Source organism: Clytia hemisphaerica, unplaced genomic scaffold, assembly GCF_902728285.1.
Source record: "Clytia hemisphaerica strain Z4C2 unplaced genomic scaffold, Clytia hemisphaerica genome assembly, whole genome shotgun sequence".
Classification (NCBI taxonomy): domain Eukaryota; kingdom Metazoa; phylum Cnidaria; class Hydrozoa; order Leptothecata; family Clytiidae; genus Clytia; species Clytia hemisphaerica.
Genome location: NW_027103394.1, coordinates 784,552 through 807,262, shown reverse-complemented (window position 1 = coordinate 807,262; position 22,711 = coordinate 784,552). Strand labels below are relative to the sequence as shown.

Genomic DNA, 22,711 nt, shown 5'->3' with positions numbered 1-22,711 from the left:
CCTAAAAAATGTGTGTTGTTACGGTCGAAGTGAAAAAAGGGGTGTAAAAGTTATAAAACGCAGATTTTTGGGCGAGATTTCCGCTTAAGATAAATAAACATTTTCAGGAAAATGTACCATAAGAATTGACTTTTCGCAAAAATTTACTCAAATTGGGCTGAATTCTCTGCACAACAAGGGTCCAATTTTGTGACACTAATTTTTGTCCATGCATGCGTAGTTTTAAAATTGAGTGTCACTTCCCAATTTTAAAATCTATATCTTAATTCTCTATTCAAGAAATGGGGATGTTGGGAATGATGTTTTTGTCACAGCTTATTATATGGCAAACATATCGAATTCAACTAAAATACATCCTCTTTTGCTCTAAGTGAATTTTTTTTTTTGGGGAAAACAAACTTATTTGTTATAAGAAATGGATAAAGTTTCATTCATACTTCTTATAACAAATTTGTAACACCGACTGATTGAAAAAGACACTTGTAACGCGATTTGGCGAAATGAAAATGAAAACTAACGAATGAATATTCATTCAAATAAAATATTTTCAAGAAATCTTGAAAGTAATAATATCAGTTTTCTCTTGATATACAAGAAATTTCGTCTTTTTTCGTTTGTGATGAGATTTTTTGCGAAAATCGGTGTTTTGATAATATGTTGAAGAAACCAATGAGTTTAAAGCCCCGATGAAGCTAGAAGGGAATCTGCAACCTTTCTCAAGCAAGAAAAAGTGAAACTTTTACTTTTGCGCCGGATTTGGAATGGTGGCAGATTGAATCTAACTCTTTCGTTTTTTTTTAAACAGCATATTTCTCGAAATCGTGGGATGGGTTTTATTTTCATTACGGAGTTTGTCTAAAAACCATGCGGGACACACGTTTTGGATAGGAAACAAGTGGCCTCATTTACCATCCAAGAGTTTCGGATCGAGCCCCTTAGGGGGGCTTTGAAATCCATGTAAGATACCTCTTTATCCTTTACGGGGCTTTAAACTCGATGTTCACAGTCTAATTGTTGTACCATTCTGTTTTAGAGAATGACCTAATTGATGTGCTATTTTGTTTTAGACAACAATGAAAACTGAATACAAGAGAAATGATGATTGGTATCAAAGCTAACACATTCTCCATAAAGTTGCTAAGGTGACACACACTAAACAAGCCTACAACAAAAAGAATTTCCAAAATCTTTTTAGATTACTCAACTTTTGGAAACAAAAGAAACAAAGTTGTAAGGAATCATATATTGTGATTTGATTTATCAAGATAACAGGAATGGCAATCAGAAAATGCTTTCGATTTTTCCTCATTCTTTTGTTTATCATAAACATAAACTTGATTCATTGTTTAACGCCAATCCGCCTCGGAGTCGCTATACCATGGTCAGGAAAGAACTGGGATGCCGGACCTCGATTTGCATCCGGAATATCTATAGCGGTTGAAAAGATAAATGCGGATCCAACACTTCTTCCTGGATATAATATCTCGTTTATTTGGAAAGATTCGCAATGTGATGAGAAAAGAACTCTGGGAGTAATTGCTGATATGCTGAAAGATGATCAATTCCCGGTTAATGCCCTCATCGGGCCTGCATGTAGCGATGGTTGCCGATCGGGTTCCTATTTAGCTGATAATTGGAACGTCCCAATGATATCGTACGGATGTGCAGCTAGTTTCTTTTCAGTGCCGCAGAAATTCCCGAATTTTGCCAGAACTGTCGGCGTTTACTCAAAATCGGGACATATTTTCGTAAATTTGATGAAAACTTATAAATGGACACGTATTGCGATTTTGACGCCGTCGTCGGGTATTTGGTCGTCGATTATGAACGGCGTACGGAACGATATAGAGGCGGAAGACGGACTTCAAGTTCCGTTCTTTCAAAATTTCAATAAAGATTCAGTTTCAGATTCGTTCTTGAAGAGACAGCTGGAAGATGCAAAAGAACAAGCACACAGTAAGTTTTATGAGAACAATTTTATAAGAACAATAAGGCTCAAAATCACCAAAAAATAAGAACAATTTATGAACAACATGTCTGAAATTACTCAAATTCAAGCAATTTAAGAGTCAAAGTAGTAGAAATTGGGTATAACGCCCAAAATACGTCAATTTTACCCTATAATAAGAGCAAGATAAGAACAATTTGAGGCCCAAAAGTGGAAAAAAACATTAAAAACAGCCGAGCCTCAGAAAAATTTTACTGGTTTTATAATAAAAAGTGTATTCTATTAAATAACCGAGTTAGAAAGTAATGCCAAAATTTTATTAAATCGTAAATCGTTAAGATTCGGCTGTATATTTTGCAAATCTAAAATCATCAGCAATAGATGGACTTTTTGGTCTGATTAGAAAACTTTAACCCTGTGTCGATAACGCCTTTTAAGACCCTTAGACTTTTATATTCAAAAAGTTCAAAGATTATAACACCTCCGTGTCACAGACCCGCTGAAAATTTGCCCAAAATTCGTCCCCGGTAAGAAAAATACCCCTACTGGCACACAACGTTGTTTCGACGTTCATCTAAAGTTATATGGACGTTATGAACATTAGATAAACGTTAAAACAACGTTGTGTGCCAGCTGGGACCCTACAATTTCAACCCCAATTTAGAAATTGACTTTGAATTCATTCCCATTCGAAAGTAAGTGTAAAAATTGTACACTAAAACCACCCCTACTAGATTATTCAACTTAGGTGTTATAGGAACAATAGAATTTTTATCCCCATCGGGATTTTGATAAAAAGTTTTATCGCTGCTGAAAATGTTTCACAGGGGCTAGGTATGAGACAGGGGTGTAATGCATTAAGTCCTCCCAGCAGACACACGACGTTGTTTCAACGTTTTTCTAACATTCACAACGTCCATATAACGTTAGATAAACGTTGAAACAACGTTGTGTGCCAGCTGGGCTGTTGTTTACTTTTGTTACTGAAGCGCTTTCAATGTAAAACTTACACCGGGTACGGGATTGACCAATGAATTTTCTCTGAGGCGAAAATAAAAAAATGTAGTGTTTCCGCAAACCAGCCGGGCGAAGGAAAAAAGCAGTAAGCCCTGAATACTAATGTATCAACTACTAACGAAGTCTGCGGCTGGGTCAGAGAATTATTTTTCTTCACCCGGCCGGTTTCCGGAAACACTACATTTTTTTATTTTCTCTGATGAAAAATTTTCTCTATTTTAAGTATTTTTGTTGGGCGGCTACAAAGCAACCATTCTCAAAGTCATGAAACAAGCCAAGAAGATTGGATTACTGCGTCCTGGGTATGCTTTCATCTCTTATGAGCTTCTGATTGATAAATGTGTCTTACCAAACAAGACAGAAGCAGAAGACTGTGAATTACTTGAAGGGATGCTAGATATTAGCTTGTTCGTACCGCAAAATGAAGCGTACCAGAAATTTGCGAATTTGGTTCGAAAAAAGATGGCGGAGGAACCGTTTAATAGATTTATGGCACCTGAAGAGCCGGTAAGTGTTTATCTTCACGTTTTCTTGAGAAAAGAAACTAACGACAATCCATGACTAGGTTTGCAGATTGATGGGTATGTCCGAGTAAAAGTCCGAAAACCGACTCTTTGAGAGAATGAATTCTGACGTTTTTGTGACCCTTTGAGAGACTGTTTTGACAATTTTTAGCTCAAAATTAGCAGACTTTTAAAGTGGATTTTTTATATTTGCTATTTTTTAAACTGCTATTTTTACGGTTCACCAAATTTCGAAGTCTTTAATTCGGATAAATTTTTCTTGCCCCATCTTCCAATCAACCGTCTATAATAAACCCAAAAGAGAACAGAAATTGCTTCGAATAACTGAAAGCTCGAGTAACTTAAGTTCAAAGTGTTTTTTCCTGAGTTGGGTAAGCAGATTAAAGAGGGAACACCATCACATTAACTGAATTGTTCGAATAAGTGCAGGTTTGAATGGGCTTTTCCAGAAAAAAAAAGAGGAGCCTTCGGGTCGCCGCCGACTGCGGTCGCAGACTTACTTACAAATGTTTTTTTTTTAGGTTGAGATTTACGCTGCTATGTTACACGATGCTGCTCTGCTTTACGCGCATGCGCTGAACAAAACATTGAATATGAATGGATCAATTTTGGATGGCCGTCTCATTATTAACAATACGTTAAATTATACTTTCGAAGGTGTGTTGTGTCTGATATTCCAAGTCATTTTTTTCAGTACTAGATTAGATGTCTACATTAATCACAAAAAAGTTCGGACTATTTCATTTTCGGACAAAATCTCCAAAAAACGTCCGAACATTTGCACCCGAAAATTAAATGTCCGAAATAAAATGGTCCGAACTTTTTTGTAATTAAATGTATTACAAAAATCAGGTACATTTCGGATGGACGAATAAATCTTTCGAAAAGATATTTCAGCTTTTCTAGCAATTATATTGGAGTAAATGAATTTTTCATGTATCTTTAGCAATGTCGAGACACGCACTATTGACTTCCAAGCCCGAAGAGCTAGACTCGAGACTCCTGGATGAGAAATGAAGCCACTTATTTCCCAACTAAAACGCCCGCGCGTGGTTTTTACACAAACGTCAGATTGAAAGTAAATTCTTTCGCTAGATTTAAAAATTGCAGTCCTCAAACACAAAGGAACCACTAGATACAATCCGTCGTCATGATTGGCGGCGCATTTTAGGCGCGTCCTAAATGGGAATAAGTGATTTCACTTTTTCTTGCCTGGGAAAGGTAGGAGATTCTACTCTAGCCCTTCGGGCTTTAAACTCAATGGTCAGAACTAATTATTGTATTGCTGAAGTACCCAAAGATTAAAGTCTACTTCTGGGTGATCTTAGGTAGGGATTCACAAGGAAATTACACTTGATAATTATGGGTAATCAGAAGGTCCTAGCACAAATAATGGAGGAAACATCCTCCACCCTGCCCAATGATGGGAGAAGAATCACTCGAAACGTAGGCAAACGTAAACGCACGATCCACGATAAACTTTCAATATGAAAATCACTGGTTCGGTAAACTTAATTTTAGAACACGTGGATGGATCTACCCAATCTTGCGTACCCAGAGCCACTTATATCACTCACTTGATCTTATTGATGACTGTAATACAATCACCTTTTATGAGCGCCATCAGAATCATAAAAAAGGCAAACTAAGGGACTGGGTTTGAGCTTGATAAAAACGTATTAGTTAAGGCCGGATGAATCCAACATTCAATCCAACATGTCCAATTCATTGTTGGAAAAAATGTTGGACAAAAAGTCACGTGGAAAAATTCGAAAAGTTGTATGAAAAGTCTTTTGCACAAAAACGAATGATTACGCAAATGCATCCAACATTGAAACCAAAATAAAAGTGACGTCAATCTCATAAAAAATGTTGGATTGATTTCCAACAATTTTCTTAAAAAGTTGCAATTTTATGATTTGCGCAAACGAACCCAACATTTGATCCAACAATAATGTTTGAAATCATTTGCGCCGGCCTTTAAACAACCCACAATGTTGGGTTCATTTGTGAAAATTGTTGGAAATCATGGATGAAGTTTGATCCTCGTCAAACATTTCATCCAACACTTTTATGAGATTGACGTCACTTTTATGTTGGTTTCAATGTTGGATGCATTTGTGTATTCATGTTGGATGAAAATATTTGACGTTTTTGCGCAAATAACTTTTCATACAACTTTCCGAATTTTTCCACGTGACTTTCCGTCCAACATTTCGTCCAACAATGTATTTGAAATGTTGAATCAATTGGATTCATTTGCGCCGGCCTTAACAATTCATTTTTTGTTTGGAGCAAGTACTTTGAGTAACCCCAGTTCCCATTTGTTTAGGGTATTTTTCGGAACTCCAAAACTCGAGGATAACGGTTTTAAGCAGTCCAAAAGTTTCTGGAGATGAAATTAGCGCCTTGGACATTAAAATGGTGATACCGGATTCTCCAGGGGCATTGTTTTTTAGTGATTGAATTGCTTTGGTTATTTCGTTGTCGGTTGGAGGATAATCAAGACCTTTGAAGGATAATCAAGATTTTCTTTTAATTCTCTATCAGGAGCATCGGGTACAGTTGTCATTGATCACGTTGGTGATCGTGCATCGGCTCTCGTCGTAAAGAACGTACATAACGGTCGGTACCAACGAACAGCCAATTTCTTCGTTACCGAGAAACGACTTCAAGTTCTCAACAATACAGTTGTATGGCCTGGTAAAACAACTACTATCCCACTTGGGAGACCAGAATGCGATTTTGATAACCAGTTATGCCCACCCACTGGTACGTTGATAAGTTTTAATAAAAGTCAATTGCTACGATGATAATACTGTAATCTTATTTGACTACAAAATTTTCCAACCAATTCCTTTTCTTTATTAGCCAACGTTTTCGGGTATGTGTCAGAAAATATTGCTTACTCATCTATTTTAATTCACAAGCTTTTGGAATACCTTATCGGGGAAAGAATGTCGGAGTTTTATTCCGTCGGGGTTTTTTTTTTTCGTCGGGGAAAAATTTCGTCACCTAGAGGCATTTTCGTCACTTCCCCCCGACCAAAATTTCAAATTTGTCACTTTTCCCCGACCAAATTTTTGGGTGGGGAAAAATGTTTTTTTAAAGACTTGACTGAAACCCAATACCAATGATGACGGTCCACTTTCATTTTATTTCAGAGCCCTCGGTTTACGCTGTACTTACTTTCATTATCCTCTTGCTCCCATCATCTAATGCCGCTTACATTTTATTTCAGAGCCCTGGGTTTACGTTGTGGCTGGGGTACTTACTTTCATTATCCTCTTGCTCCCATCATCTAATGCTGCTTACATTTTATTTCAGAGCCCTGGGTTTACGTCGTGGCTGGGGTACTTACTTTCATTATCCTCTTGCTCCCATCATCTAATGCCGCTTACATTTTATTTCAGAGCCCTGGGTTTACGTTGTAGCTGGGGTACTTACTTTCATTATCCTCTTGCTCGGTGTCATTTTCTTCATTGTTCACCACCGTCGCAAGTTATTCGAACAAGCTCTAATGTCGCAAACGTGGAGAGTCAAATTCAGTGATATTCAATTCAATCAAAAACATCACCAAGGCCGGATGAACCATGCTGGAAGTATCTGTTTTACGAAGGTATGAGCTTTTCACTGATCTATAATTACTTGACTAGATCAGACTAGTATATCCAGTTTAACAGTCAACTATTCTGCCATGCCTATCTGTTTTACGAAGGTATAGGCTTTTCACTGATCTATAATTACTTGACTAGATCAGACTAGTGTATTCAGTTTAACAGTCAACTATTCTGCCATTCCTATCTGTTTTACAAAGGTATATGCTTTTCACTGATCTATAATTACTTGACTAGATCAGACTAGTGTATTCAGTTTAACAGTCAACTATTCTGTCATGCCTATCTGTTTTATGAAGGTATAGGCTTTTCACTGATCTATAATTACTTGACTAGATCAGACTAGTGTATTTTTTTTTTTTCTTTTTTTATCTATAGTATAGTAAAGGCCTGTTTCCATCGATCGCGCGAGCGTGCACGCTAGGCCAAAATTCTTAAAATAGATTTGGCCGCACACTCCGCGCGATCAATGTTTGATTTCCATCAACAACATACACAATCTGTATGTTTACATTTTTTTGTTTACTCAGCAGTTTTTCGCTTTCTTGATTGGTGAAAGAATTGTCAATTGAGATGTGCGCTCCTGTACGCTCAAAAAAGTTGAAAATTTTCAGCGTAGAAAAGAGCACAAAAGCGTACAAGAGCGTACACTTTTTGTGTACAAGAAAATTTAATTCGTGACGTCAATAGGCTATTTTAGGAAATTTTGCCCTAGCGTGCACGCTCGCGCGATCGATGGAAACAGGCCTTAACACGAACAAATAGTACAAATCTAAAGGTTCCTATCCTCCCGCAAAAGGACCACCAGATCATACCGCCAGGAGGAAGGAACCCCAAATGAGCTTACAAAATGAGCAATAATGACTAAGAAATGAAAATATATATAAAAAGAAAATAACAACAAAAACTAACTACAGAAAATAATTGATAACAAAAAGAAAAATAAACAAAAAGAGCTAGGAGAGCACTTGGAGCATAAGACTAGAATAACGGTCCCCCAAAACGTCCAGTATCGCAGATGAATTTTATCGTTATGCTCAATATATCATGATTTTGGACAACGCTAAATTCGGGTTCTACTAGTGTATTCAGTTTAACAGTCAACTATTCTGCCATGCCTATCTGTTTTACAAAGGTATAGGCTTTTCACTTATCTATAATTACTTGACTAGATCAGACTAGTGTATCCAGTTTAACAGTCAACTATTCTGCTATGCCTATCTGTTTTACAAAGGTATAGGCTTTTCACTGATCTATAATTACTTGACTAGATCAGACTAGTGTATTCAGTTTAACAGTCAACTATTCTGCCATGCCTATCTGTTTTACAAAGGTATAGGCTTTTCACTGATCTATAATTACTTGACTAGATCAGACTAGTGTATTCAGTTTAACAGTCGACTATTCTGCCATGCCTATCTGTTTTACAAAGGTATAGGCTTTTCACTGATCTATATTCTGCCATGCTTATCCATTTGTTAACTAACAACCAAGGGATTTAAGTGTTTTAAAATTGAAAAGTTTGACAATCTGACGTAAACATGGAATATGTAAGCAGTTTGCCTATATAGTGCGTAAAACAATATTGCCCACAATGTGATATTTTTCTTGTGTTGAAAATGTAAACACTTTCCTATTTTAATAACAACGTCTTACTTGCACGGGATCTATAAATTTAGATTTGAATGTAATAAATCTTAAAATAATTGAGATAACACTAACATTTAAATACATTTAAAACAACGGAATCAAAAGTTTACAAAAATATATCACGCACTTTCACTATACACTGACTTTAACAACCCATTCCATAGCAACAACAACAACAAATGAACAACAATCAAAATGGAGGCGTAAACACTGTATCAGCCATGATGCCTCTCTTACAGAACCATTCACACGGTAGCCAACAATCAATCGAATCGATCGTTCACGAAACGCAAGTTTTCACAAGGATAGGACTTTTCCAGGTGAGTTTAACAATCTTGCGTCGCGAAATATATTACAAGTAGCACAACGTTTTTTCGACGTTTATCTAACGTCCATATAACGTTACAATCATGGGTGAAATATATTGAGAATTTCAGTTATTTGAAAGTTTTTCAAGACTTAAAATTCCGGCGAGAAAGTCGATTTTGGGCTATCTCTTTAATTTAATCGAATATTTCTATTTGGGAGTGGTTGGCAGACTTCCAGGCTATATTCTGAGCCTTATTGGACTATTTTTGAACTTTTGGATGCTGAGATCCTGTAAGGTCGGATGTCTAGCGTTAAACTCAGAGTTAAAATTCTACCCTTCGAACCTACTTTAGAGCACTTACAAATCGATTGTGGTTTCAAAACTCCCCGGTGAATTTCCCTTTTTTCTCAAATATCATGACCTTGATTGTAGATGAACGTTGAAACAACGTTGTGTGCCAGCTGGGAATAGGCCATGATAACTGATTACCAACGGTTCTAATAAATGCGCACTTTATTCAAATCTTTTCATAACGAGGCCAACGTTCTTTGGTTCTTTGTGTGACAGGAAAATTACCCCCAGGAAATTTTTCTCCGGGAATTTCTTGAAATCCTTTCTTTCAGACGTTAATTCAAAAAAACGCTATTTATAAATTCACGGCTTTCTTATACGGATCAGGGAACAAAGTTGCCCATATCAACCCTTTCAGCTACAAATGCTGGATATACTAAGTCACGCCCACACCCCTGCCGATCTTACCACACCCCTGTCTCATTGACCCGGTAAAATTTTGTTTACCTGATTTTTTTCATTTTAAACAAATACCAAATACCAAATGTCTACCAAACGATCTAGAATCCTATATTATAAATCTGTACCCTTGATTTATCAAACAACTAGATAGATACTTTACATGGATAGCGCAGTTTAGAACTTTTAGACAGTCTTGGGACTGCTTTCAAGGGGCCCACGGCTAAAGTCCGCCCTGCTGTCAATGAACTGATCTGATCGAAACATGAGAAGGAATGAGGATTTGAAACAGGAACATCTTGAAGTGGTGTCGAGGGCTTAGGATTCTCGGCATTCACTCCTTAAACTTATTTCTTTTTCTTGTATGGTAACTCTGTGGCTATCAAACAACTTTTCAACAGCAGTATAAAATTTCAAAAATAAGACTCGCATCAATGTGTGAATTCTAGGTCCACATGGGGCCTCGTTAAAATGCTACTAACATCATTATTTTCGTGTAAAACTATGTGGCAATCAAGCAACTTTTTATGAGCAGTATACATTTTCGAAAAACAATCACGTTAATAATACGTGGATTTTGGGTCCATTGGGGGCCTAATTAAAGCATTATTATTTTCTTTAAGGGAAACTATGTGGCGATCAAGCAACTTTTCAAAAGCAGTGTACAATTGACAAGAGAATTATTGGTGGAGTTGAAAGAGGTGTCCGAATTACAACATCAGAATGTCAACTCGTTTATTGGCGCATGCGTGGATAGTCCGAATATTTGTATTTTGACACAATACTGCAACAAAGGTAAGTAACATATTTCGATATTTTTACTCGTTCTTTTTGACAAAAGGCTTTATAACTTGGAACATTTTATAAACGATGGTAGATGGATATTTCTTCGACGTTCTGCACCAGTTAATAAATATCTTTTAAGAGAATAATTTTATAAGAACACGAGCCTCGAAATTCTAGGTCAAAACCTAAGAACAAATTAAGGACAACTAAAAATTTCTTACAAAGTACCGATTTTAACAGATTTTAAACCTATTTTAAGGTTTTAAGTAAAGAAACTTAGCGTATCAAGAACATCGTAAGAACGTTTAAGCCAGAAAACTTAAAAAATTAAGAACAGCCTAGCCTGAGCTAAAATTAGTTGTTCTTTAAGAAATTTTTCGTTCTTTTTTAATGTTTCGAAGTAGGCACTTTCTTCCCCTCATATAACCCACAGATATCTTATATAAAACACTAGATAGAGCTACTCCGTCTCTATCTTTGATAAGTAGACCATACTTCGGTGCCGGTAATTTGATCGATCAAGCCTTTCAATCTTTCGCGTCGTCGCTTCACGCCATTCAGTTTTTTTTTTGCTTGGTTGAACAAATTACCGGTACCGAACTGTGACCTACTGTGACCTACTTTCAGCAAAGATAGCGCATTATCTTACTTTGCCTGCCGTTGTTTGGGAAACACAGAGTAGCTCTATCTAGTGTTTTATATAAGATTATGATATAACTTTACCCAAAAAACCAAAATAATCAGATAGATGCCTGAAAATTACGTTAATTCTGTATTTTCCAAACAGTTACAATTTATAGATCTACAATCAGCGCTGAAATATATTGGCAATTTTGGGTATTTTAACATTTTTTCAGAATTTAAAGGTCGGGTGAGAATTGAAGTTTCAGTATACTTCCACTTTATGCCTCATTGGACTTTTCAATTTGGGAAGGGTTAAGTGGCTTCCAGGCTATATTCTCAGCCTTATTGGAACATTTTTGAGCTTTTAGATTCTGAGATCCTAAGGTCGTAAGTCTCAAGTCTAATGTTTAAACTCAGAGTTAAAACTCTACTTCCGTACTGTACTTCAAAGCACTCAAAAATCACTTGCGGTTTCAAAGTTTTGAGGGAATTCTCCTTTTGTGCCAAATATTTCGGGGCTGATTGTGGATGAAAAATATTAAACCGTAAACCAATAATTAGTTAGATTTCTGATCATTATTTTTGTGATTATTAATCTATTTTGTAATGAATGACACCCTTTTCACAGATCCGGTAAAGTTTTTTTAAACTAGTAGGGCCGTAGGGACTACACTTTTTTATAAGAATGACGAGGCTCAAAATGTCCAAAAAATAAGAACAGTTTAAGAACAACGCTGAGCCTAAAATACCTCAATTACATTCTATGAATAAGAACAGGATAAGAACAATTTTGAGGCTCAAAAGTGCCAAAAAAATACGAACAGCCAATTCTAAGTAAAATTATACTGGTTCTCATAAAAAAAGTGTAAATCTCAATGGGGTTGATATTCCCATGTTTTTTATGACTGGGGATTTGCATTCTATTGTTCTCAAGTTAGAAAACCATTGCAGATATAACAAACTGTCACAATAATTTTCAGTAAGGATTTGTTTATTTTCAGTGGGGACAAAAATTGACGATACTTTGGTTGACATTTCCAATGGGAAGGTCTTCCACCGGGTCTGTGAGAAGGGGGTTGAAAGGAGGTCATACAAAGTATAAATAAAATAAAATACTATATAAATAAAATACTAAATAAATCAAAAATACTAAATAAATGTAAAACTAAAATATGTAATAACTAAATTAAAACTTGAAAAAATGACCGCAGTCAGTACACGTTTTTTTTGTTTTTTTTAAGAAACACACTTTTAAGAAACATGAGGCTCAGAATGCCTAAAAACTAAGAAACATCTAAGAAACATGCTGAGGCTGAGAATGAGAAAATAACATTTTTAATTCGTTTTTTTTAAGAACCTTCCAATCAAAACAAATGTTTTTTTTTCTTTGCATGAAAAATAGGCTGATTATGTCAAAAAGTTTAGAAACATGTAAAAAACATTTAAGGGTCAAAAGGCCGATTTCTTAATAAACATCGAGGCTGCTTGGTAAAACTAGTTTCTTAAAAAAAATAACGTGTAGATGCAGTAGAAAATGTGAGAATGGTAGATGATGTAAATGAAAAACAAAAAAATGGGCACAATATTTCCAATGGGAAGGTCTCCCACCGGGTCTGTGAGAAGGGGGTTGAAGTTGAAAGAAGGTCATTCAACTTATAAAAATTACTATATAAATAAAATACTATATACTGTAAATAAAATACTATATAAATAAAATACTATATAAATAAAATACTAAATAAATCGAAAATACTAAGTAAATGCATAAACTAGCAACTATAAATTAAAACTTGAAAAAATGACCGCAGCCAGTAGATGCAGTAGAAAATGCGAAAATGATAAATGAGACAAAGGAAAAAAAAAATTGGCAGAAAACTTCCAATGGGAAGGTACATACATATTTAAAAACAGAGGAGTCTCCATAACTCTAACATGCAAGAGGAATTGAAATTTATTCGAGTTATAGAAATTACTCATTTATAAGCCAATGTTCCATTGTTAACATTGTTATTCTTCCATGTCCTAGTGCCTCTAGAAAAGCACTCCAGAACAAAATTTTACTTACTAAACCCCTTAATACCAAAATTAGAGCACAAAGGTGGACACTTTTAATTAGCGGAGACTAGCCCTATATTCCCCCATCTTACAAAGTTTATACAGTGCCGTAGCAACTGGGGGGCAAGGGGGGCTATGCCCCCCAATAATTTTTTCAAAAATGGTTATTTTGCAAAATGCAAAGTTTTTCTTTTTTAATTTGTCATAATTGTCTTTTATGTGCATGTTTTGAGTGCAATCTAGAGCCCAAATTTTCAAAATTTTCCCCCTCGGGCCAAACCATGGTTGGCCCTCGCGGTGTCACTAAACTTCAGCCCCCCCCCCCAATATGAAAATGCTTCCTACGGCACTGTTATTATATAATCAGAGGTTTTTAACTCTGCATAGTCTGGATAAGTTCTATCAATTTTGTTTAGCCAGGATATCCAGTATAATTACCATAATTACCCTGCTGTCGATTAATCGGATATTTCTGTCGTTGGCGCGAGCCATATCTGTCCTGACTTTGGTCAACTGGCCGTATCTGTGATTGTGTTTGCCCATATACGCTACTTTGTCGTTGTCTTTGTCGGTATTGTAATCGGGTGCTATATTGGGGGTCATTTCTGCTTTTACGTTGTTCGACTGGAAGCATTTGACCCTGTGGGCGTCTATATATACCGGGGCGGAGTGACGATGGGCGGCTTTGTTGACTATAGTACTCTGACTGAAGGCGTTGTGGCGGAGATGGTGGGGGTGGTCCGTTATTAACTTCTCTTAGAAATTCGTTAATCTCATCGACTTTAATATATCTCCTTATTTGAAATTGATCTAGGTTCCCATTATATTTAAATGTTTTCTCAGCTTTTAAGTTGCGTTTGCATATCGCTTTGGCTCTTTCTTCGGTCATTTGGTTTTCCTCCGTCTCATATTCTCTGTCGCAATAATCACGAAAATGTGAATTCATTTGGAATCGACATTGAACAATTCGTGGGCGCTGTCCACCCCATTTACCACCAAAGAAGCCATCCGTTTTGTCTTTAGAATAATCTTTAGACCAGCCAACTTTATCAACTTTTCCAGCAGACTTAAAAGCGTAAAAGATCAACCACATGCTATTAGCTAAATACATGAACACTTTATCAGAAACACTCCGTTGGTTCAAGTCTGAATCCAAGCCTTCAAAAATAGTTTGGCTTTCTGCCTTCTTTCCAATAACCCGATAAGTTTCGCATTGAGTCAATACGGTAGTGACATAGCTGGTAAACATTGGTAAATTTGCAAACAATCGGTTTATTTCTTGGGATGTCCAGGGTAGATTTTTGGAGCTCTCATACTTTCGCTGGACTCTTTGCTCCCAGATATGAAGCGCTTCTGGCACGTTTTGGTCAAACCTACTTCTCTTTCTCTGAGCTACTAAATTGAGCCTATCAGTAAACAGTGCAAATTTTTTGAATCCTGCTTTAACATAACTACATCTGTCGCTCAAACATTGGTCTCTTGATTGAGTGTCTCGTTTCAACAAACAGTTTGAAAGATGTGATTCCATTTGGCTCAGTTCTCCAATCAAACGCTCCCGATCAGATGCAATGATACTTTCGTCGACATATTCCTTTAATTCTTCATATCGTGAGTCCATTAAATTACTTAGCATCTGAAAATTTTTGTGAATATCGTGTACAAGCTTTTGTTGTCCTTTCAGGTCTTGAATCGATCCTATAAAACCAAATATCCATGATGCTAAGCCTGAAATAGGGCTTGCGAGAGCCAAGGCTTTCGGCACCACAGATAGAGATGCGCCAACGATAGCAGTAACCCAACTTCCCAATTCTCCTGTTGTTTTTAAACCATCGAGCCAACCATAAGATCCTGATGAATGTTCATTCAAAAACTTTTGCAAACTCTTTTTAATATATTCCTTGTCTTCAACGGTTGGACCAATTTCAGTTTGCGAAATAGAAGAAACAGCAAGGTATTTTTTAAATCTGATGTAATCAGTAACGCACTCTTCTGACCTTGGTTTAAAATTCTCAATTAATCGTTCTCCTTTTGCCAAACTGAAGGCCAGGGATATTACTGCAATGACGTCGAACAGTCTCATGTTAATTCTTTCAAACCTAAAATAATACAAATTTGAAAAATCTTTTTAGAAAAATTTGTACCATCAATAAATTTTCTATACAACTAGGTTTCTGTTGTATTAAAGCTTCTAGATTGTACACACTAGAAAGTTTCAAAAAACCGCCTTCGATCCCTTTATTCCCTTATAAGTTATAAGCAATAACAATACACAAAACAGCCAATAAACCTCCTCAAAACTACACTTTGTTTTTTTTAATTTACAATTTACAATTCACATATTCTAGGTCATTGCAAAGTTACGCTTGACTGGATTTTTCGTAATAATTCGGTATATAGGGCCATTGAAGTTATGTTTTAGTTTGCCGAAGACATTGTTTTATGTACACCACGGTTGATTTAACAAACTCTGATTGAATTTTGTGCGAATTTCCAAGAATTCATGATTAAGCCATTAAGGGCTAGGCCGCGATATATGTGTGTCTAGAAATGTCGTTGCTTTTAACGTCTAATGGAATAAGCTGACGTACGGCGAAGTGAAAATCGTCATGTATGAAACCGGCAATCTCTCTCTCAATACGAAAATTTCATAATATCACACTACAGTCAGTAAAACATAACGGGATAATGCTCTTTCACAAGCTATGATTATTTTACGTGGATAGCCCAGTTATCTAGGACTTTTTGTTTTCACGGAGTCCACGCCCAGCCGGCTCGGCTATCTATGAACTGAACGGAACATCGGAAGGAACGGGGATTCGAACTGCGAACCCCAGGTTTGAGACGCTGACGCCATTGACCACTTGGCCATCGCTCCTTGACCATCGTATATTCATGGTAAACCCAATTGACAGCACAAATACAAAAATAATCACCGAATTCATTCTACTAATTTGACAATCTGGTCTGCAAAATACCAACAAATAAGTTGCCTTCTTAAAGCTTTGCGAATCATCTTCAATTTTAAGCTCAAAAAGTTAACTTCGTAGAAAATTAGCAAATCATACAATATGAGGCCCTTAACACCTCTAACGATAGCGGATTTGTCATATTTGACACGTACGACATACAAATTTCTGCCTGATATAGCCCACAAAACAAACAAGTTGTCGTACTGATGCTTTGCTTATCACCTTTTGGCCATACATTTCATAGAAAAATAGCTAATCATAAGATGCAAGGCCCTATAACTGCTCCATAGTAAACATAGTAAAAAATGAATATGCCAAAAGGGTCTTCTCATGATCCCCCTATTTTTACTTTATTCAAACATTTTGAGTCATAATGTTTATTACATAACTTCTAGGTAGCCTACAAGATGTGCTTTTCAACGACGACCTCAAGCTAGACTGGATGTTTCAAGTTTCAATAGCCTCAGATATCGCAAGAGTGAGTACTTAAAATATATGTTCGCATCTTTAAATTTATTAAAACCTGGGTATAAATCCGGGGGGGGGGTGGGTAATTAGGCAAGTGAAATTTTACAATAGAAACCAGCTCCTTCCAGTATTTCAATGATAGTAGAAATTAATTTTTCAACTTTTCACTTTTTCTTGTATTACTCAGCGTTTTAAAATTTTTACTTTTACTGCTTTTACATAAGTGTTCCCGTTTCATATCAGACACATGTTTCATATCAGGACTGTCTTCCTATTGCTATATTGTGCTGAATAAACAAAAAACGTATTCTTTTTCTTTTTCTGATCAATCTTGCTCCGCATTCGTGTCAATTCAATATAAAAAAACTTGCGTAAATTAAAATTGATGCGTAAGCAAACAATGTCAATCTTATTTAAAACAAAACCTTTAAGGGACAAATTTTGAGACCTAAGTTCTTTTTGAGAAAAATTTGTCCTTCAAAAACAGATTGCCAAACAAAACATACAGTTGATGCTTTTCAATTTGATTTTCAAGTGGATTTGGATTTTTATTGAATAAGGGGGCGAACGTATCGAATAGTTGAGAATTTCTTGTTGACGGGGGCTTTAAATATTATCGAATAATAAGCAGTTATTGGACAAAGTTATGCGTCCAAATAAATGGTTTATTATCCGTTCATCGCTAAAATATTTCTAGTTTTCAAACATAATTCCAATTTATATGCTCGTAAATCTTGTTTCTTGGTAGTTTTTTATTCAAAAGTCTTATTTTTATTTTGTGACGTAACGTCAACAAGAAGATGCTCAATTGTCATTGAACTCGTTTTGTGACGTCAATTTTTGAAATATGTGTAGCCCCCATGGAAGCTATGTATTCAAAAATATTGAACAGCAAAGAAGCCAATCAAATGTCGCTATTTACGCGCGTCGGATAATAATATCAAATATCAAATAATAAAACGTCGGATTAGAGAGTGGCAATTCTATACTTGTTTATTTTTTGTATTTCTTTCATAGGGAATGCAATATATACACAACGGAGCAAGCATTGGAGTGCATGGACGTCTAAAGTCCACTAACTGTGTTATTGATAGCAGGTGGACATGCAAAATCACCGATATTGGGTTGTTCAAATTCAAAGACGGTCAGGCTGTTGATGAAGAAGTTGGTATAGATCATGAATACGATGGTAAGTTTTCGATCAAAACTCTGTTATTTTTGATTGGTTAATCGAGGCAAGGAGTGACTTTTCTTCGTATAAAAGCATTTCGAACGAGACATGGTAATAGAGTCAAGGCTTGTATTTGAATTCAAAGACGGTCAAGCTGTTGAAGAAGAAGTTGGAATAGATCATAAAATACGATGGTAAGTTTTCGATCAAATCTCTGTTATTTTTTATTGGTTAATCGAGGTAAAGGATGATTTTTTTTATACAAAACGAGACATGGTAATAGAGTCAAGGGTTGTATTGAAATTCAAGGACAATCAAGCTGTCGATGAAATAAGTCGGAATTAAATATGATTTTAAGTTTGCTGTCAAAACGCTTTTATACTTGTTTCGCTAATCGAGAGTGCCTAAGAATAGGGACAAAAGCCCCTAAAAGTAAGCATGGGTCAAAAGTTAGCCCAGGGTCCACTTAAAGCTTTTTTTTATAGACTAAATGGAGCGATTAAGATAGATGTTAAGTTGTTTGAGGGGCGTCACTCTCGTTGTGAGAGTCTTTGCCCATTGGGGATTTAGAGAGATTGGATGTATAGTTCAGTTCTGTATCCAGCTTACTGAACAATAAGAGAGAGGGTTGCTTTTAAAAGACAAAGATGGAAAGAGGTTAAAAACTAAATGGAGCGATTAAGTGGCCAGTAGTATGGTAATATGGTTTTTGCTTAGGCGGACTGTAAAACAATTCACTAGATTTTAGCTGTAAAAAATGGATGAAGCAATAATATTTTTACTTACAAATATTACAGATCTGTTATTCATGTTTGCTTCCAAATCTTAATTATATTTTCCAGCTCCAAGTTTTTTGTGATCTGAAATTTTTGTGCTTTTCTTTCAAAATGGCGATCTCGTCAAATGCGCCTGGTCTAGTCGAAGGTATATAGCGATAGATTTAGGAGGCCCCCTAAGCGATTTGCGTGATGACGTAATAGAAACTTCTTTGTAGTGTGATTACGTAATTTTGAAATTTTTTGGTGATTGCGTGATCAGGGGTCAAAACGTGATCGTTATTTTAAAAATGGTGATTTGGACTTTTTCAAAGGGGAATGTGATTATTCAATGTTTTTGCTGATTTGCGTGACCGTGATTGAAGACAAAAATTTGCGTGATATCGTGATCAGAGTTAGCCTCATTTAGTACTCAATCATTGGGCTCTTCCAGAAAATATCTGTACATGGGGATGGAAGATATTGTCCGGGGGGGGTAGCGAAAAATTATCAAAATTTGCCTTGTCCAGGGGGTAAATTTGCTCTTTCCTGGGGGTCAACTGATGTTTGTCGGGGGGTAAAAGCCGTTGTCCGGGGGGCTAAAAGTCTCTTTGTCCGGTTGGTAAATCACTGAAAATTATTATATCCCCCCCCCATATTCAAATTTTTTCTGGAAAAGCTGACATACAACGTTGTTTCAACGTTCATCTAACGTTATATGGATGTTATGAACATTAGATAAACGTTGAAACAACGTTGTGTCTTTTATTCTCGTTCCAGCCTTGTTATGGACTGCACCAGAGCATTTGGACAATATAAAAGAAGAACGATCAAAAGAAGGCGATGTTTACAGTTATGGAATTATCTTACAAGAAATCATAACCAGAGGGTCTCCATATTCGATGTATGAAAACTTGTCTGCTAAAGGTATGTTTATTGAGGCTCGGAATTCCCGAGTTAGAAAAACCGAGCTAGAAAACCATATTCGATGTATGAAAACTTGTCTGCTAAAGGTATGTTTATTGAGGCTCGGAATTCCCGAGTTAGAAAAACCGAGTTAGAAAACCGAGTTAGCAAAAAGTTGAGTTATGACGTCATCAAACGAAAATTTTGACGTCACAAAATATATAACTCGATTTCTGATTTCTCTAACTCGATATTTGTTTGTCAAATTAAAATTTTCGAGTTAGATAACTCGATTTTTTTTGTCAAATTAAAATCTTTCGAAATTTTCGAGTTAGCTAACTTGTCTGCTAAAGCTATGTTTGTTTATTTGAATTTGTCAGTTTTCCATTGAAATCATCTTGCCAACATGCCAATATGACGTTATTTCTTAAGTTGTTTAGAACACCCCTGTACCAACACCCGCTAGGACCCCATCCCCACTGGGAAATTTGGCAAAAATTTCATCCGCGGTAGGAAAAAATACCCTGAAATTCCATCCCACTGGGAAATTGATTTTGATTTCTTCCCCATTCGAAATTCAATGTTCAAAAATTGCAAATTCAAAAGTTCCACCGGGGCTTTGAGACAGGGCTGTTTAGAGCTTTTATTGGAGCTACTAGAAAGTTCGGTGTTATCAGAAAAATGCGACAGGGGTATTACTAAATTTTGTTTCCAATAAAATAATAATAAAATTCGTGCAGAACAACTGCAAATAGTCAGAGCAGGGGGGGGGTCAAGTTAATCGTTCTGTATGATGATTTTAATTCACTAATTGGGACGAGATGGAGTTTTAACAAGCTCTTATTTGATTTGGTTGGTCGTTAACCAGTAATAAAACAATTTTGTTACTTTTTCTAAAGAACGCGTCATTTTTATTACTTCAAATAACCAATTATTAAGGTATCTTATAAAATCTCCATCTCATCTGCACTAATTAATAGCATGAATAAAAACCTGGTCTGGAAGTCGGGTTGTCTTTTTTTTTCGAGGATGAAATATGTTTTACCCATTCGTTTTGGTCGTGATCAAAATTGACGTCAGAGATTGGTCAATAACTTTTGGAAGCCACTGCAGTGGAGTAGCTGTTGCGACGTCACCCAGCAAAAATTCTGTAGATCGCCCATTTGTTTTGATCACGACAAAAATGCAACCTTTTTGCTTGCGTTTCCTGACCTTAAAGTTAGGAGACTTCTTATGTATACTGACTTCAAGAAATGACAAGTGCTATGGGGAGGCTTTAAGAAGAATTAATGCAAATCAGATTTGAAAGTTTTAAAAAAAATCTAACTTATTTCAGAAATCCTTGACCGCGTGAAGAAATGTTCAAACCCTCGTTTCCGGCCGGTCGTACCGGAAGATTACGGACATCCCGAGTATCATGATCTGATGAGTCAGTGTTGGGAAGAAGCTCCTACGTCACGGCCTCGTTTTGATGAAATCATGAAAGCTCTGAAGAAACTAAACGGGGGAAAGTAAGTGTGCAACTCACAACGTTGTTTCAATGTTCATCTAACATTATATGGACGTTGGGCAACCTCGTTCCCTTCTGTGTAATATCAGCTTTTTTATTGCTTTATTGACAGGGCTAGATAATACCCTGGCATTAGCTGGTTTTCGAACGCGTGAGATTACGTAGTCCAAAAACAAAACGCCAGATTTCATTCGTTCTTCATTTTTGAAACCGTTGCATTTCAGTGTAACTTTGTAACGTCAGATTTTTTTATGACTTATTCATGATATGCACCACTGCAATGTCTTTTGACATTACGTCACAGACCCAATAGCTCATTGGTTGGAAGTGACCTAAAATCAGTCAATACGTCACTTTCAACCAATCAGCTATTGGGTGGAACGGAAGACATTGCAATGGTGCATATCATGAATTGTTTTGAGAAGTTCCCCCTCTGAGAGGGGGAACTCGCATCAGCCAACACCAGGGTATTCTCTGGCGTCAATCAGCAGTAACGTAAATAAAGCCTGGAATACACGGGGACGAGGATGGGACCTTGGGAATATTATAAAAACGTTGAAAGAATGTTGTGTGTCAGCTGGGTGTGTTTTCTTAAACTTTTTCACATGGTCTTCAAGGTCTTTCTTTCTATTTCATTTTGCTTCCTTGAACTGCAACTTGAAGTACACTGCATCTCCTATTATGTCTTTTGTCAACATTATCCCTTAATATTGAGTTTCAAATAGAAAAACCGACATTGTATGGAACATTAATACAATAATGACGGAGAAGTACACAACATAGTCTGTACAAACCCGATATCTAGGGCTACACAGTGATCTTTCATTGGAACTTTTGTAAAATCGGGATTATTTTGGCTAATATCCCTTGTATCTCTTTAAGTAGTGCTCATAAGGAGATTAAATTTGGTATATAAAGTCTCCTTATAGCAATGTAAAAGTAGGAAAAAAAGTTTTTTGATACATCAAACTGTTCAACAGTTATTGGTCACTTTCGTTTTCGAGAGATCCCTCTATCCCGTCCTCATCCCGGGTGAAATCCCTCTAAATCGGAATCAAGATAATTCCGGATAGGAAAGCGCTAGGAACTTGAAATTTTCACAGAATGTACTTATATTTGTCCTCTAAAGGATAAAAGAAAAAGAAATCATTTCTTCTCAGTTAATTTCCTAAAATTTGGCTAAAACAAGGAAATTTGAATCCGATTAACCCTATCAAAGATCGCCGTGCTAATTTCAAAATTCATTGCCGTAGAGGAACTATGCTACGATAATCGACCCTCTACACGTTTTTTATAAGAACAAACTATATAAGAACATAAGGTTTTGATGGCCAAATTGTTAAGAACATGCTAAGAGCATTTCAAGACACCGAATTTCTTAGGAAAATTGACAAAAGTACTCAAAAGTGGCGAAAATAAGAAAATATTAAGAACATTTTTAGGCTCAAAACGCAAAAAATTAAGAACATTCGAAGGCTTCAAAAATTTTGGATGTTCTTATAATTCTTAACCTTTTCCGTGAAAACATCAACATTTTGAATAAATTGATCAAAATATTTCACATCATCTTCACTTTAACTTCTAATTATCTCTTTAGTGCAATATTACCGGGTGACCCACGAAAAAGTATAAGAGTTTGGAGGGTAACTGC

The 22,711-nt window shown here is 36.2% G+C and overlaps 1 protein-coding gene across 1 annotated transcript in view; it reads left to right on the top strand.

The window, feature by feature from the left end:
* Positions 1–1,066: 1,066 nt before the first annotated feature.
* Positions 1,067–22,711, top strand: part of LOC136824892 (atrial natriuretic peptide receptor 1-like) — a 33,567-nt gene continuing 11,922 nt past the window's right edge. Inside the window, exons 1-11 of the mRNA XM_067080868.1 lie at positions 1,067–1,956; positions 3,189–3,472; positions 4,011–4,146; positions 6,040–6,261; positions 6,903–7,108; positions 8,921–9,076; positions 10,440–10,611; positions 16,646–16,728; positions 17,736–17,907; positions 19,425–19,571; positions 20,887–21,061. Of these exons, the coding sequence (XP_066936969.1) occupies positions 1,275–1,956; positions 3,189–3,472; positions 4,011–4,146; positions 6,040–6,261; positions 6,903–7,108; positions 8,921–9,076; positions 10,440–10,611; positions 16,646–16,728; positions 17,736–17,907; positions 19,425–19,571; positions 20,887–21,061 (2,435 nt within the window). The 5' untranslated portion in view covers positions 1,067–1,274. The remainder of the gene's footprint in view (positions 1,957–3,188; positions 3,473–4,010; positions 4,147–6,039; positions 6,262–6,902; positions 7,109–8,920; positions 9,077–10,439; positions 10,612–16,645; positions 16,729–17,735; positions 17,908–19,424; positions 19,572–20,886; positions 21,062–22,711) is intronic.